This window comes from Besnoitia besnoiti, chromosome VI (genome assembly GCF_002563875.1).
Source record: "Besnoitia besnoiti strain Bb-Ger1 chromosome VI, whole genome shotgun sequence".
Classification (NCBI taxonomy): Eukaryota; Apicomplexa; class Conoidasida; order Eucoccidiorida; family Sarcocystidae; genus Besnoitia; species Besnoitia besnoiti.
This window is the reverse complement of record NC_042361.1, coordinates 1,443,934-1,460,035: the sequence shown is the minus strand read 5'-3', so window position 1 is coordinate 1,460,035 and position 16,102 is coordinate 1,443,934. Positions and strand designations below refer to the sequence as shown.

Here is a 16,102-nt window from a genome sequence, read left to right as displayed (position 1 = left end):
CTCTTAGCCCTGCTGGTGAATGTGGGCTCTCTCATACTACAGAGACTTTTTTTCATGCCTCTTGCGCATAAAATTTGTGTTTCGAGCCGGGGGGGCAATGAACGCCGAGACTTGACATCGGCGAGCATGCATGCGTTCGTCGATCCTTGCAGCTTTCCGTCCCCAGAGCTTGAGGCTGGCAGAGGAAACTAGCACTCGATGGGCAGCTCTTCATTCGGCTTTACTCCTGGGAACACGGTGAAGCCGGTTCTTGTCGCCTATGCATATTTACTGAAGACTGCCTCCATACCCTGTCCAGTGTCTCTCAGTCTGCAGAGCGCTCTTGGAACGCCCGCCCCACAGACGCTCGCGAGACAATTCACTCCGGCAGTCTTGTTGTCTTTGTCTAGTGAGAGCAAATTGTTCTCATTCGTTTGCTTTGGATGTTTGTCCCTCACGTGCACATGAATGTGTTCCTTGTTGCACCAGGCAGCCTCTCAGCCCCGGTTTCTTGACGTCTGTCCGCCGATTGCAATCAGCTCAGAGTTTCGCGTAAACGAGTCCTTGGCAGAGATTGACACTAGCCATGGGGATACAGAAGGCTCCGTCGCGTGGGCGGGGCCAGAAACCGGCCGCTGTTTCTTCGTCGTCTTCGAGCGACGATGCCGTTGTCGCGGCGCTGTTGAAGGAACGTCGCGTTCTTCAGCGGACCGAAGAGCTGCTGCGGCGACGGGCGCAGGAGGCAGAAGCTGGCAGAGATGATGGGGAGAGTATGGTGGACACTGCTGGATCGCAGGCCAAAGACGAAGAAGACGACTTTCATCTCACTGCGGCCGATGGCGGAGAGGCTTCTTCATCGCTGCTGCTGGCGCGATGCAGTCCGTTTGATGCAGATGCAGCCCTGGAGTGCCTAGATCTGCTGAGGCAAAGCGTACAAGCTCAGAGTGCTCTGGCCGCGGGACAGGGTGCGGAGGACGGAACATCCGCCATACAGACGCCTGTCCTCTCCACAGCTCTGCACACGTTGGTCGTCTGCATCTGTAGGGAGGCAGCTGCGGGCGCAGAAGACCCCGGCAACGAGCGAACGCGGCGCATCACGACCGGCCTCTCACTTCTTTTTGCGCTTCTCGTCGAGGAAGGGTTGCCCCAGGCGCCGCTTGAACGGCACCGGGCTGCTCACGAGGACGCAGCTTTGATTGACGGTTTACTGAGGGCAATAGATGCAGTGAGCTCGTCTATGAAAACGGGCTCCCCGCGTCCTTTACTTCTCTTGCTGCATGCGCTGCGGCGCATCTTTCTCCCGCCGCCAGCAGGCAAGGCCGAGGAAGAGGGCCGCAGCGCCTGCGGCTGCCTTCCCACTCGAGCGGTCTGGACTCGACTTCTCTACGTCCTCACGGAGGACCCTAGGGCCTCGGCTCGCTGGCTGTCGAGGCAAGTCGCTCTCCACTTGCTCCGCGTCGCTGCCGAGCAGGTCTCCTCATCCTCCTCCCCGAAGAAGCAAAAGCGGGCTCGGGAATCGCTGCAGACGTGCATGGGTGTCCTCGACCGGTGGGTGCGCTCTCTCGACTTCACGGTCGTCACGGCCACAGCTGTCCCAGCTTCCACGCTGCTCCAGAGAAGTCTCCCCTTCTTCCACCGCTGCCTGCCGCCTTTGCTAGACTTGGAGAGCTCGCAGAACGCTGGCGCGCAGTCTGCAGCGTCCGCGGACAAGCCCGCAGAGCCGCAGCAAGCGGCCGAAGGTCTCTGCGTGCGGCTCGCCTTCCTGTCGCGGAAGGCAGGCCGAACGCCCGCCGCTGCGGACGCCCTTCGGTGCGTAGCAGCTGTCATTCGCGACTTGCGACGCCCTCGCCGATGCCTCGGAGAGGCTGAGAAGGCTCCGCTAGCGGACCCACAGGGACGGCGTCGCGCCGAGGGCGGCCACGGAGACGCGGGATCATCGGCGTCGGCGCTTTCGTTGACGGTGCAGCTGCTCCCGGCGCTGCTGCAGCAGCAGAAGCGGCAAGGCGCCCAGCGAGGGCTGTGGGAGGAACTCGGCGGTGACAAAGGGAAGGGCAGCTGCCCCGTGCCTCAGGGCACCATTCAGTATGCGACTGCGTGGGTCGACGCGGTGGCGGCGACGACCTGCGCGCTCATGCACTGGGCGGGAGAGGCGCGCGAGCCCTGGAAGGCGCCAGAGATGGACGAGGCGATGGGCGAGGAGGAGAAGCCGGAGGCCCTGAAGCAGGACACAGAAAGTATGGACGAGCTGCTCCTGCTGCAGCAGCTCAAGAGTTTGTCTCTCGCGGACGATGAGGGCAGGACATCCCTCGCAAAGGTCGTCGCGGACTCCCAGACGCTGTGCCCGCCCTCGTCCGCTGCTGGCACCGCGGCGTCGGTTCGCCTGTCCGTCTGCATGCAAGCTGTAGAGCGCGTAATTCGTTGCTTCCGGAGAGTTCTCGATACCGAATCCGACCCGTCGATCCTCTCGGCAGTCTCTGTCACAGGCCGCCGCCTCATTGAGGCTTCTGGCAGTGCGTCGGTTCCCGCGTTCCCCGCCCTCGCCTCCTTCTGCCTCTCTCTTCTGCACTTTCGCCACAAGCGGCGCCTCCCGGAGGGGCTCGAGGCGACTCGCGCGCTCTTCGCCGCACTCGAGGCTGTGGCTAGCAAACAGTTTGTCGAGTGCTGGCTTCACCCGGAGCTGGATCACTTTAGACGCGCGTCAGGTGGGGGAGCGGACAAGTCAGTCCAGAGCAGCAAAAACACGGTTCAGGCCTACGACGGCAAATGCATGCCGACCTTCCTGCGCCACTTCTTGGAAATCTACAGGCCCTGCTTCGCTCCTCTGCTCACGCAGATCGTAAACATGTTTGCGGTCGTCGAGACAGGCGAGGCCCCTGAACAGGGCACCGGGGGCAAGGCGAGAGATGGCGAAGAGAAGAGGAAAGCGGAGAAGAAGAAGTCTGTAGAGGAGGTGTTTGGTTTGAACAAGGATAGCCGGGACTCGACGCGCATTCAGCAACAAGACTTGGCTCCGTACAGAGGCCACATTCGCCTTTGCGTCTCGGCGGCTCTGTGTGCCTTCAAGGCGCGTACGCTTCTTACAGATCCTCATCTTCTCCCGGTTCGCTCGCGGGCCTCTGTGTCGTTCAGCTCAGTCCAGCAGCACGGTCGTCTGCTGCAGCAGTGCCCAATCACCAACGCGTGGGCTCTCGCTCTCCTTCCTCGCCTGCTTGGTCGGGACGAGCTCCACTTCTTCTCGACGCACTTCCTTCCCCTAGCCCGTGAGCTTCAACAGCAAACTGCAGAAAAGGCGAAGAGGCAGCCGCTCGAGGCGCGCGAGCTCTGCCGGCTTAGCCAGCAGGTCTGGAGCCTCTTGCCTGGATTCGCCAACCACCCAGTCGACCTGGCGACGGGCATTTCGGCGAACGATTTCGCCTTAATGAAAAACATACTGCAGTTCCTTCATGATCCCGTCCTCAGGGAGGAGATATGTTCTGCGATCCGGAACCTGTCTGAGGCCGCCGTCGCAACGGGGGCCGCGGAGGAGAGCAGCGGCGAAGAAGAGGCTTCTGCTGCGCGAGGGAAGAGCAACAAAGAACTTGGAGACGACGCTGAGAAAGCGGTGATGGAGGCTCTTTGCACGGCCACCAGCTCGTGCGCCAAGGAAGCCATGCAGGCGTGCGGCGCGCACGTCATGGGATTCCTCGTGGTTCGCTTCCTGCAGGTGCATAAGATCTCCTTGAAGAAGGATGGAGAAGAAACAGCGGGGGAGCGAGCCCTTGCAGCCATGCTCCTGGGCGAAAAAGAAGATCTGGAGCAGCTCACGCAGAGTGCCAAAATGAAGGCTGCTCAGCACTTGCTCGGGGCTATCAAGGTAAGCTTCACGTTTGCATGCGCACCTAGGTGCAGCGCAGTTCACACGCAGCGATGCTGTGCAGTCGGTGGGGGCCGTGAGCTGAGGGCAGCTCCTTGGCAGTGCGTGCAGACTTCGCCGATCTTGGTAGACCTTTGAGAGTGTAGAGACTAGGGTTCTTCACGGCCTGTCGTTGGGCCTCCTCGGCCGCGCTGCCTGTCCTCTCATTGGCATTTCGATGTGTTCCACCTGCCTGTCCCCCCCCCCCTCCCACTCGCAGGCGTATGCGCCGCTGTGCCCTCCCGACCTTCTTCACGCCAACGTCCGTCGCTTTACGACCGCGTTCCTTCGTCGGGCGAATGCGGCCGCAGGTCTCCCTTCTGACTCGCCGTCTGCTGGCTCGCCTGCCGCCATGGGGGTCGCCGAGTGCTCAGCGCTGGTGGACGTCGCCGACGCGCTGCACCCGTTCCTGCCCGTTTCTGTCGGTAAGGACTGCACGCCCCAGACTCGCCTTCAGAGTGCCCACTCGGCCTTTACTGTGCATCGTGTGCATTGCTAGCGTTCAACCTCTAGTCAGAGAGGTAGCGACAGGATGGGAGTTTAGGCTGCTGCATGTGACAAGCGCTTCTTTCGTCTTCTTGTGTATCTTCACGCGTCACGAGGCATATGTTACTTCATCCAGTTGTTTAGCTCCTGCTGGGATGTCTGGTTTAGTTTTATGGGCGTCTGTTCGTCGTCGGTGCCCGTCGATGTCCCCCTCGACTGAACCGACCACTTAGATGCACAGACTGACATTATTAATCCTTCTACGGTGTGTATCTACTCGAATCCTACGTTTAAGGTAAGGATTGCGTTGTTTACCGCCTGCACCGTTACTTTCAGGAACATGCCGTTGAATTCGATGGTCGTAAAGTTACACCTTCGGATCGGACGACTCTCTTTTCTTTGCAGGGTTGGAGGTGTTCGAAAGCCTCCGCCAGTTGGTTTCGGTATGCAGCCGCGGTCTCCTGACAAGCAGCAACCCGGCGGAGTCGCAGCAGACGCAAGATGACCGGCTTGTGCTTCGAGCACTCCTCCGCCGAGGCTACAAGGCCCTCAAGCATGTGCTGGAGCGGTCGGCGGCGTGTCGGGCGCCGTCCCCGGAGGCCACTGAGGCTGTGCCCTCTTGCGTGCTGGGGCGTCAGGAACTCGAGAGCCTCTGGGAGGACCTTGTGGCTGCCCGCAACGTCTCCTGCGGCACGGCGGCCGAAAAACCGCGCCTGGGGTGCCTCCGCGCGTTTGTTGGCTGCCTCACAGCTGCTGCACACGCCGCGATACAGCGACAGGAAGAGTCGAGTAAGCAACACGTGTGTAGAGAAACGCGATGCCAGGGCGACCAACAATGGACGTCGTTTTGCTTTTCTACCATGTCGCCGACGTGCTTCAGTTACGAGGCGACTGGGCGTGGTAATAGCGTTAGGACAAGCTCCAGAAGCAGGAGTGGATGGATAGGAGGGAAGGGAGCGACGGTAGCGGCGACGGAGCTGAGCTGGTCTTTCGGCGCAGGTTTTCTCCACGTTCTGAAACAAGCTGGACGTTTCAAGGATTCCTGTTTGTGTTTGCGTTGCTCAGGCTCTCACGCTGTCTGGGATAACCTGCTGCTCGAACGCGTGTTCCCAGCGGTCGTCCCGGAGATCCTCCTCTCTCTCAAAGATCTCAATCGTCTAGTTCGCGAAACCGCCCTTTCGTCTCTCTCTGCTCTCTGCGATGCCTGCGGGGGGGATCAAGCGAAATGTTAGTCACGAATTGACGCGTGGAGTGCAGGCTTCGTCTTCCATTCTCTGCACATGGCGTGCTCCTCTGAATTTCTCTTCACGGCATAGCGGCTGTCGTCGCTGGTGTCTTAAGGTGCTGTTGCGATAATCGTTGTGTCTCTTAGTGTTCGGAGTATCACCGCCTGGCAATGGGGGAGCGTCACGATTCGCGCTGTGTCCGCCGGCGGGCTGGCTTCCCGTCCTTCAAGATCCGTTCCCTTGCTCTGAGTGTCATTCGCTTGTGGGCATGTTTCCTGTTAACCTAGCGGCTGTGCCGTTCTCCCTTCTCGGCGCGTCAGGTTTTCCCTCACGTGCTCTTCTCGTCCTCTGTCTGTTTCGTGTGTTTTCAGTGACACGCCTCGCCGTTTTGATCGCAACGGGTCTCGGCGGTACCACAGGAGTCGCAGCGCGTGGAATCTCTGGAGAAACGCCCATCATGAAGACGGCAGCTGTCCTCGCGCTGAGCCGCGTCGTCTTTAGCTACAGTGAGCAGCCCTTGTCTTTAGAATACCCGCGAAAAAAGCCTTTCCAGCGGAGCAGGGGAGCGGACGTTGGACGGGAGATGAAAGCCCCATGGAAACAGCGGCGATGAGTGGGAGTCATCTGCACGGTCGCAGTTGAACGGGCGCTTGAGGAAAGAGCTCGTAGTCTCTTCGCAGCGCACATGCGCTGCCACCGTAAGGGACCTGTGCGTGTGTCTGTGGAGCTGATTTGTTCTGAGCGGTTTCTCCTGACGCGGCCACCGCCAGACCCTGTTCAGGATTTCCCCACGGGCTGCAACTGCGGTGCTTTTCGAAGCGACGACCACGCAGATGACTGCTCGAATCTCGCAGGTGACTTCCTGCGTGCTTTTGGAGTTCCTCTCAGACGCCTCGCGTCCTGTGGTCTGTGGCTGCGTGTGTGCATTGTGTCGCAGGCGATCAAATGGACGAGTCCCTCATCCAGCAGATCGCCGACGTCGTGCTCGTCCTGCTGCAGGACGGGGACAAACAGGTCTTTCTCGCTGCGCTTCGCTTCGCCAGGGTACGCAGACAGAAGCAGACGGAGGCAGGGGGTCTCACAAAACAGGGTACTGAGGGAACTACACAAAAACAGAGCGACAGACAGAGCGAGAGCGTAGCACGGTAGACGAAGGGAAAAGGGACTGGCACATGAACGGCTAGGACAGTCGCAGTTCCAACAGACGACCCAGTAGAGACACAGGCAAGAACTGAGGCGCGGGGGGAGGGGGGCGGGAGTCTGTATTCAGCGCGAGTGGGATGGCTACCCATTTTACTGGTATCTCATTAACGCTTCGCGAATCCATTACGAGGATGCGAACCCACTGCTCTTCAATCGACGAATGCTTCGTGTCCCTTTATCTTCGCAGGTTATTGCTCAAGTCGTTGACACTAACACGTTGGAGCGTTTCCTCCCCGCCATGTTGGCCGTCCTGCGCAATAAGCACGCTCTGCGAGGTGAGACTCGTGGTAACCGCCCAGCGGATACGGGCTTGCTTTTCGGCGCACTGGTGATACGTGGATGCATGTGGAGAGCTGCGTTTACCGGGCAATGGGCCTATGTATGTATATGCGGAGCAACTGTCGATCGGCGCATGACATTCTTCTGTAGACTGGAAGGCATGTCCCTGTGTGCGCGATTGCTCGCTCTTTTTGTGTGTCATTCCGCTGCGGCTGTCCTGCACAGCGCCAAGCCTCTTTGTGTGTTGTTTTTCTTCGCAGCTAAAATGCGGATAAGACGGTTGATTGAGAAGCTGTTGAAGAATCTGGTAAGAGTCGAAAACGGCATCGCTCGCCGCACCATCGATTCCAGGATTCACGGCTCTTTGTATATGAACTCCTGCACATCTCGGCAGGCAGACATAAGTTTCGATACGCGCAATTTTGATTGGCATTCCGCGTAACGTGCGCAGATCGATGTGCTCTGCTGCGAACGTTTCAGCTGCTGTCTCTGAAGGAATGCTCAGGGATTTTTCGCGCGCGGCGGCTCGCAGTCCATTGTGTCCTTCGTGTGTGCGGCGTGCTGTCCGTTCAGGGAGAGACCGCTATCAGGGCAGCCTTCCCACAGGAACACCTGCCTCTTCTTCGGCATCTCCAGCGAAGTGTTCGGAAACAGCAGCTGCGGGAACTCCTCGTCAATAGAGCACTCGTAAGTGTAGCCCCTGGGGTTCGTGCCGAAAGGAGTTCCTGTGAAGCGTTCCAAGTCGCACTTCCTGAGCGCGGGCGGCGGCCTTCGCGAACCCCATGCATGGCTGCGACTGTTGGCGAAGCGGCTCTGCAGAGTTGCGTGTCAGAGCATTGGCGGGCTGTTAACCCGCAGTTTTCTGAAGACGGCTAGCGGGAGGGAGACGATTCTGTTTGTGAAGAGCATAGCTGGAGCGCCTGATGACATTCCATCCATTCATGCGTCTATGCCTATTCTCTGCAGCAAGAGGGCCTCTCGTGGGATGAGCTCAGCTTTAAGCACGGTGCCGGCGAGGAGACCGAGGCGCGAGGCAAGAAGGGCAAGAGAAAGGAGAATGACGCCTTTTCAAAGATGATGGAAGAGGATGAGGAAGATGATGAAGACGACGAGGTACGACTGACAGCTGCAAACACGATGCGTGGCAATGCTGTGTTTGTGGTGTGCGTCGTGTTGGGCGCAAGTTCATGCGGTCGTTGCTGGCTCTTCGCGCACCTTCCGTTTCTCTTGTCTGTTACACTATCCGTTCCTTTCTGCCTGGCGTCATTCCCGGTCTCCTTTTTCACCTGGGAAGGTCTCGTCGTCCTCACCCGGCAGGCTTGTGCGCTTGCGCCTGGTCAGCCTCACTGTCCCCGAACTCTCTTTGGCGGTATTTCCGGGGATAGGCATTGACGATGTTGTTGTGTCGAGCGTCGTCTGTCCCGCTGTGTGCCCGCAGGACGATGCCTCGGCAGCTAAAAAGGCAGCACTGCGGAAGCGCCGAGCTGAGAGCCAAGCCGCGGACGACGAGGAGAACGAAGACCACGAGAAGTCGCAGAAGAAGACCTCGCCTTCTCTAATGCAGCAGCTGCTCGACGCTTTCGAGGAGGAGGACGACAGTGACGACGAAGGCCGCAGAAACAAAAAGAGGAAGCGGGTAGGTAGCCATGCTCTTCGTGGTGCACATACACAAGATTGAGGATTGTGGAAGACCCGCTCGCAATATATGAAGCAGAGAATGGAGATTCGGCGCTGCAGCTATTGTGGTTCATTGTATGGAGTCTACGAGCATTAGGTTTGTCCTCTTCGAGTGCCAGGTGCTTCTCGTTTCTCGAGAAGTTTTTAAACTAGAGTGCTAGAGAAGAGAGGAAAACGATAACACTTTATGCCCCTTTGGTCTGAGCCTGCACCTCTGTCCCATGTCTCTGCTTACGTTTCCGTGTGTTTCGCGCGTGTTTCCTTGCGAATCAGTCTCGAGCGGCAGGTGATTCGGCAAACCAAAACGACGTGATGCTTTTGGAGGACAGTGCAGGTGAACTGCCGCTTGACTTCTACTCACCGGCGGCAGCTCACCGCGTCCTTCTCAGTCAGCCTCTGACGAAGCACAGGCGCCGAATTCTCTCTGAGGGCGAACGCAGCAAGGTCTCCAACTTGACTTGGAATGAAGAGGGCCGTCTGGTGATTCCTGAAGAAGAGGACGATGAGGAGGACGACAAAGGTAAGATCCTCTCCCAGCGAACAAGCATGGAGAGCCTTCTCCACAACAGATACGGAACGTTCTGTGTACGTAGTGCTCGTCGCGAGGCAATTTTAGTTTCGAAGGCAGGAGGAAAGTAGGCTTCGAAACACGAACGTGGAAGCAATGTACGCTTACGCGTTACTACCCCAGAAGAGGATACCTGCGCCGAGAACACTAGGCCCTCAAAACAGTGAAGCCCCCTAGTTTAAGAAAGAAGTACATCACATGAGAAACTCATTGACCTTTGTGAATACGACTGATCTGACAGCGATGCGTGCGTGTGTTTTTCTGTTATTTTGCATGTCGGCCGCAGATGCCGGTTTCACAATAGGCAAGGCATCTTCTACACCTGGTGGCAAGCGCGGTCTGTCGATCACGGGGAAGACAGTAAGCCTTGGTGGGAGGCGGTCGGGGAAGTGTTTCTGCATAGAGAGAATGAAAGCAGGAAGGGAGGTGGAAGCGGAGCGCTCTCTGCAAAGGAGGTGGGCATATTGCACGAACTATGCGTTATCTAGTGAGGCAGCGCTGGGCTGCAGTGCAATGCTGTTGCCAATGACAGTGTGCTGGTATGTTAGGCACTTGGTCTGTACCTCGTTCCCATCCGTGAGTCATGTGTTCTTTTTGCCCCTCTTTCGTTCTGTCGTCTCTTATATGCAGCCGCCGCTCTCGTCGCTTGCGAAGAAGGGAGGACTTCAGAAGGAGGCAGGCGCATCGCGCAAGAATCTGAGCTGCCTGGCGGCTCGCAGGGAAGCGATGAAGTCAGCGAAGCAGGAGCGAAGAAGAGGCCATTTTGTGCAGAAGAGCGGCGATGAATTCAAGGCTAAGAAGGCGAAAGGTGACGTCAAACAAAACAACAAAGTCGAGCCTTTTGCGTATATCCGGCTCAATCGGGTGATGCTCAGGGAGAAGCACAGACCGCAAGCTCTACAGGTAAGAACACGCAGACACCTGGGACCGGCAGACGTACTGCGATATGAGTTTGACGGTATATGTATGCGAATAGAGCACGCTGTATGTGAAGCGATACGTGTCGTTATGAATAGAGCGGTTGCGGTCATAGATCCGTGATATTGTGTCGGTGTGTTCACTTCAGTGGTACACTGGCTCACTCTGTTGCACTAAGTTCATGCAGCCCCGCCTGGATACGGCAGCTCTCTCCGAATAGAGAATCCAGGCTGAACCCTCTACGGTAGAACTTCAGAGAATTTAGCTGGTTTGTCCGCGCGCCCGCGTAAATGGTGTGAGCGGTTGAGTAGAGCCGTTACGTCCGCATTTCAAGTGCGATGAGTAGAATGAAAGTTGCGAATCATGATCAGTAGTCGGGGGCCTGTCATTTTGAGTGGTCTGCCGATGTCTGGTGCTGGTGCAGTCTTTGGCGACTCTGGTCAAGAAGAAGGACAAGCGTAGAGGTGGTGCGAAGGGCAAAGGAAACTCTTCTGTGAAGAAGAACACCAACAAGAGGAGCCGGCAGATTCGCCGGTGAAGCCAATAGTTGGAGAGGCTGCTCTGCATATCATCCGGTTGATTCTCCTTCGCGGCGTGTCTTTTCCGTTTTTCCCTGTCCTGCTCATTTGTTGCGGCCTTCACTATACCTGTGCATGCATATCTCGGATTTTCCGCGAGCTGTGAGTCACTTCGGTGTCTTGTATACAACACGTTTCAGTCGTGCTGAGGCGTGGCAAAAAGAACGTGGAAGTGGGAGACGATGGCGAGAGCCACAGACTGAGCAGGGCACCTCACAATGGCGTTCTGTCGTGATGGGGCACGCTCAAACTGCGTCAGCCCAGCAGGTGACTCATTTCGCCTTTCTTCGTAGCAACTGATCTAATGAGGATATTTCTACGTCAAAACAGATAAGGCACAATTGAAGCAACAACACCTGAGCATGCTGTGCCACTTCGCCTGGCGAGCTCGGGAGGCACCGATTCCCTATACGGGACAGATACTGGTTACCGCTCAGCAATGGTGCTCTGTGGGGGCAGGTAGTTCCATCAGTAGATGGCTGTCGAAGGTGCGGTACGGTTCGGTGAATGCGGAAATTGAACAGCATGCTGAATGGGGTGGCGAGCAAGGGCACTCACACGGTCGCTCGCCATGCAGCGGGTGCCGGCCTCTTGAACCCAGCAAGGAATGACACACAATACGTAACCGGCTCTCGCATATAACATGCGAATACGCTGCGAAAGGTGGCAACCGGGCAACCGGTGGCGGCGAAGCATAAACTGCTGCCTGCGGTGCGTGGGCGATTCGACGTTCGCGGCATGTGTGCACACATCAACTGCCGAAGTACAACTGACAGAAGGCCTTTCTTCGTACACATCCATGCGGAGAGGCTTCGCCCTCGAGCTGCTGGAGTCGTTACAGTGAGCTGGGACACGACTAAGATGGATAGCATGAGAGAAAGCAGGTGGCACCTGTGTACGAGCCCCCTCACGTTTTTTCTTTTCCAATATAAGAGGGCATGCTTCCACCTTGCCGCTGTGATAAAGGTGTGCCTTTGTGGTGCGCTCATCCCGCAGCGTTGCCTATTGTTTGTCGCTAGTCATGCCTTGCCCATTATCTGGTGTTCCCTATACCCGGAGTGTCCCTTTTGTGAGACTTCACCAGAAGCCAGACAAGTATACATGCAAGGAGGGAAACCAGTGCACGATATCCTGCCCGCGGCAGTCAACCCTTGTCAGCTACTCTCACACCACTCTTCTCACTGAGTGCCAGTGCCTCTGCGGTGTAGCATTCCTTGGTGCGGTCAGTTTTCTCCGCCCGCCCACTGGCCAGCATCCCCTATGTTGTTCAAGGCTGTGGTCAGCCGCCGGCAGTGTCTTCGTGGAGCTGTTGCCGGCGTTAGCTAGAGCTGTTTGGTCTGCGAGATGGCTAAGTGCGAAGGTTTGGAAGGCCTCTTTTCAGCAAGGAAGACAATCAAGGGACGAACATTGTGAAGAAGAGGAAGCGCGGGCCAGTAGAGACGGCATCAAGGACCAGTGTGGAGCTTCACTTGGCGTCCTTCCGCTTCCGCTTGACAGTTTTTGTGCGTGAGTTCCGGTATTCACTTCTGTTCTCCCGCTCTGCCCGTTACTGCTCTGCCCGCTGCAGCCCCTGTTCCGCTGGGGTCATGCCCGTATAATTCCCGCACGGGCCTTCTCCGTCGGCTTGAACGCACCCAAAGGAAGGTATGCTGCGCCGCTCTCTTAGGTAGTCAAGGGCCCTTGCTATCATCCGACGAACAGCGCTGTTGCATCCGAAGACGTGACCGCAAGAAGAATCCCTCTTCCGCGATTTTACAGGGACCGGAGGGAATATGCAGCGGCTGAACGCGCCAGGCGGGGGCGGACGGGGGGTGCATTTTCCCTGATCCAGCACCGTTGGAGGCATCCGCAAGTGTACATACACGCAACAAATGCACACACGAGCAGCGATAAGGGCAGCGGCAATGCAATGAACAAATGTTGGGGGGTTGTTGCTCTCTTGGTTCTTCGTTCAATGTGCCTAGCTTTCACGACCAATCAACAATGTTCGTGGGCAAGGCATTCTCGCGCGGGTCACCCACAGCGAAGAGGCGTTGCCTCTATGTGTGAGCATGAGAGCGTTTCTACAGGGGTGCCAGTGGAAAAAAAGGCCAAAGGGCGCTCAGTGTAACCAGACTAATGAACGAAGGTAGCGCTTCAATCACTTCTGCTCGCGCGTGGAGACTCATATTGCCTGTCCTTAGATGCGCTGAAGGCATGAAGAAGGATTGTTTACGCAGATCTGGGAGCGGGAGTACTGGACCCTTTGCGGTCGTGGAGTGCTAGTGATCAAACTGTTCGTTTTGAGTGTCCATCATCCGGTCACTGTATCGTCGCCTTCACGTTTTATCGAATACCGATCACCGTGTTGTCTCAGCAAAAGATCTGGAGGGATGAAACGGTGATGTCGAGGTCCATTCTCGAGCAGTAAAAGACTGTAAGAACGTAGGGAAAGGCTTTCTGGAAAGTCTCGCGAAACTGGTCGAGGATGTCGCAGGCACTGGAAACCTTCCCGATGCTCGGCTGTATCGAGGAACTTGACACGATACAGGTAGACCACCCCGGACGCCCGGGCCCCTTTGTGCGCGAGGCCGCAAGGGGGGGGGTGAGAGTTGCCTGGACGCGGGCAACGGCTTTCCTGGGTCTGGAGAGTGGTTTGTCGTAGCATAAAAATAGTGCGATCGTGCAGATCGACTTTGGGGGAGTGTGGACATCCTCGGCCTAACTGCGCTAGCAGCACGGACGCGTGCATCTCGTGGGATTACCCAGTCTCCCCAATGGTATGCAGGCACGCCGTAATGAAGAGCACTCCTCGGGATCTTAGTTTTCAGCGATGGCCCTCTGCTTACGTCATTTATAGTGCTATGGCATGCTGAATTGGCCTCAGTGATGACAGAATCTTTGCATGCAACCACGCCCAGGTTGCTAGCGATGTCTTCTGCCCTTCTCGACGTCATGCAAAGAGGGCAACTCCCGGCGCTCGCTCCAACGCCTGGCTGGGGTTCCACGGTATCTGTATCCGTCGAGTTACTCTTGGAGGAAGGAAAGCAAGGAAGCACGCATGCATCTCCTCGATACCCCGCTTCCTTGAGAGCTTCTGCGTAGAATGAGGCAGCTGCAGAAGTAGCTGTCGCCGCACGCATCTGTGCCTCGTGCGGTAGGCTTGGCTGCGGGGAAGAAGAGTTCGATTGCTTGTCTTCAGCACCTCGTCCCGCAGGAGACGCTCTGTGATGCGCTGGCCTGTTTTCCAGAGGGTAGCACATGTTGGCGTCCTCTCTGTCGTCTGTGCATGGCCTCCGCTGCACACCCGGGCAATTCGCAGTCTCTCGCTTGAACGAGGTGAAAGTCCCTTCAAGAAGGAACAAGTCCTCTCCAAACCGGTTTGCTCGACTTCTTGACAGTGGGGAATCCGAAACTTCCTCGATCTTTTGCAGCACCTGGCAGTGCCGACAGTGTTGACGGGGCTGTTGAGGAAGTGGAGGCTCGATGAGGCTGCCACACCCTCCGCAGCTGGCACAGTACCAAGGCTGCGTCATCTTCCATCCGCCGAGATGAGCTGGTGGAGCAGTCACATCCGGTTGCGGAAATGAGCTCCCGCTCAGCGGAAGGCCTTTTTCCCCGGGTAGCTCGTCATTTATTCCGCTTTTTTCGGGCTCAAGAACCGAATCGCACCGAGCCGCTTCTGTACTATTCTTCGCGTGACATGGCGGCGTCGTAAATTCTACCACGCTGACCTGTGGCTGCTGCAGACGGCCACTAGTTGCAGGTTGCTCTGGGTCTTGCCCTTGGAAAGCCCTCCCTTCTGCAGGCTGGCCCGGATCATGTGACTGGAGTGGATGATAAAGACTCAGCATGGGGTTCGTGGTTTTCAGCTTATGGGCAGGCGATGGTGAAGCGGGTTTGAAGGATACTTTACTGTCACTGCGCCCCCAGGAGCCCTCTCGTTGGGCAGAGTGAGTTCCATGGCGGACAGAAGTGGACGGCGCCGGCAAAGAGGTGCAGCGCTCCCGGAGATGTATTCGAGCGGATGCTGCTGGCGTTGCAGGCATAGTCGCACGAGACTGCATCGCCTCACCGGGGTGGTGTCTCTCGACGTTGGGCAATCCTGAAGGACCAGGCCTCAGCGTCTGTAGAGAAGACGTAGAAGTGCCCGAAGTCGCAGATGAAGATGAGGCTTGGACTGCAGGGAGCGGAGAGGTACCTATAGAGCTGCAGAAGGCAAGACGAACCACCATCAGGCTGAAGCAACCCGACTGGGTACTTAGGGTTTAGGTCGTCCGAGCTCGAGTTGGCAGAGTACGCATGCTATTGCACAATATCTGAGATATATTTACCATATCTCATGGTTATCGGTCGCCATGCCGGAGGAGATGTTCCTTATCCGCGGATCTCTTGCCGGGGAGGAACGAATTGTCTCTGTTCTACGGCTGTGAATCCACTCGACCTAGTTTGGTTGTTAGGAATATTTGTAGACTCAATCCTATCTCACTCACGGCATCCCTGGAGCTCCCTTAAGATCATAGCATTGAACGACAATATCATCTGAAACGTATTTGACGGCACGAGTTCGTTATTCAATTCCGCCCAGCTCTATCCTTGCTTTTGTGAACGTACCGCGTGAGCGGCAGAGATGTCGCCGATGCTGCTGGCACCGGAGCGGTCAGCGGCTGCATGGCGCATGCACCCACAGAAGTTCTGAAAACAGACTCCACAGTGGAGAATCCGGCGGCCCGATCGTGCCGCTGGTGGCGCAGAAACAGTAAAGTGTATTTTAGAACAGGGCGTAGATCCATTTGCGCGTCCCGGCATGGCTGAGGGCAAATGAGGTGTTTAGCCGCAGTATAGCGGCATACGAAGCTGGGGCACGGCGGGGAACGAAACGCCGCTCTACACGACACGTTTGATGAGTACGCTGAAACTGCGTTTCCTTTAGCAGTGGCTCTGGCATTCCACATGAGAGTCTTATGTCTGAACGCCCCATGCCTCGCAGTCTCAGGCACCCTCGCGCCCCCGTATCGGATGCCAAGAACGTCGGCGGTCCTTTGCAGCGGAGGAGGGCCAGGCCTCCGCTGATTTCGTTTTACCTACGCCACGAAAGGCGCTGAAACTGCATAACATGCATTAAGCGTCTAATCGTGCGCGTCACTCACCCTGACACGATGTCAAGCATGCTGTCTTCTGCATCGTCCTCCTCGTCGTCGTCTGTGTCTGCGTGCTCGGTTGAGGGAATCGAACGGACCACGACCGGCGCCCGCAATGCCCCTGCGTCTCCTGTGGCAACAGTGCGGCCCTGCGTTGTCCGCCAGTTCCTCTGGAT

The 16,102-nt window shown here is 57.1% G+C and overlaps 1 protein-coding gene across 1 annotated transcript; it reads left to right on the top strand.

Moving 5' to 3' along the window:
* Positions 1-565: 565 nt before the first annotated feature.
* BESB_066190 (uncharacterized protein) lies at positions 566-10,766 on the top strand (the record flags this gene model as incomplete). The annotated part of the gene is made up of 15 exons (XM_029365012.1): positions 566-3,832; positions 4,092-4,296; positions 4,763-5,146; positions 5,423-5,584; positions 5,955-6,089; positions 6,521-6,627; positions 6,974-7,061; positions 7,326-7,372; positions 7,639-7,752; positions 8,032-8,178; positions 8,504-8,701; positions 9,016-9,262; positions 9,597-9,670; positions 9,941-10,213; positions 10,653-10,766. The coding sequence occupies 15 exons, from the start codon at positions 566-568 to the stop codon at positions 10,764-10,766; spliced, it is 5,562 nt and encodes a 1,853-aa protein (XP_029218595.1).
* Positions 10,767-16,102: the final 5,336 nt, after the last annotated feature.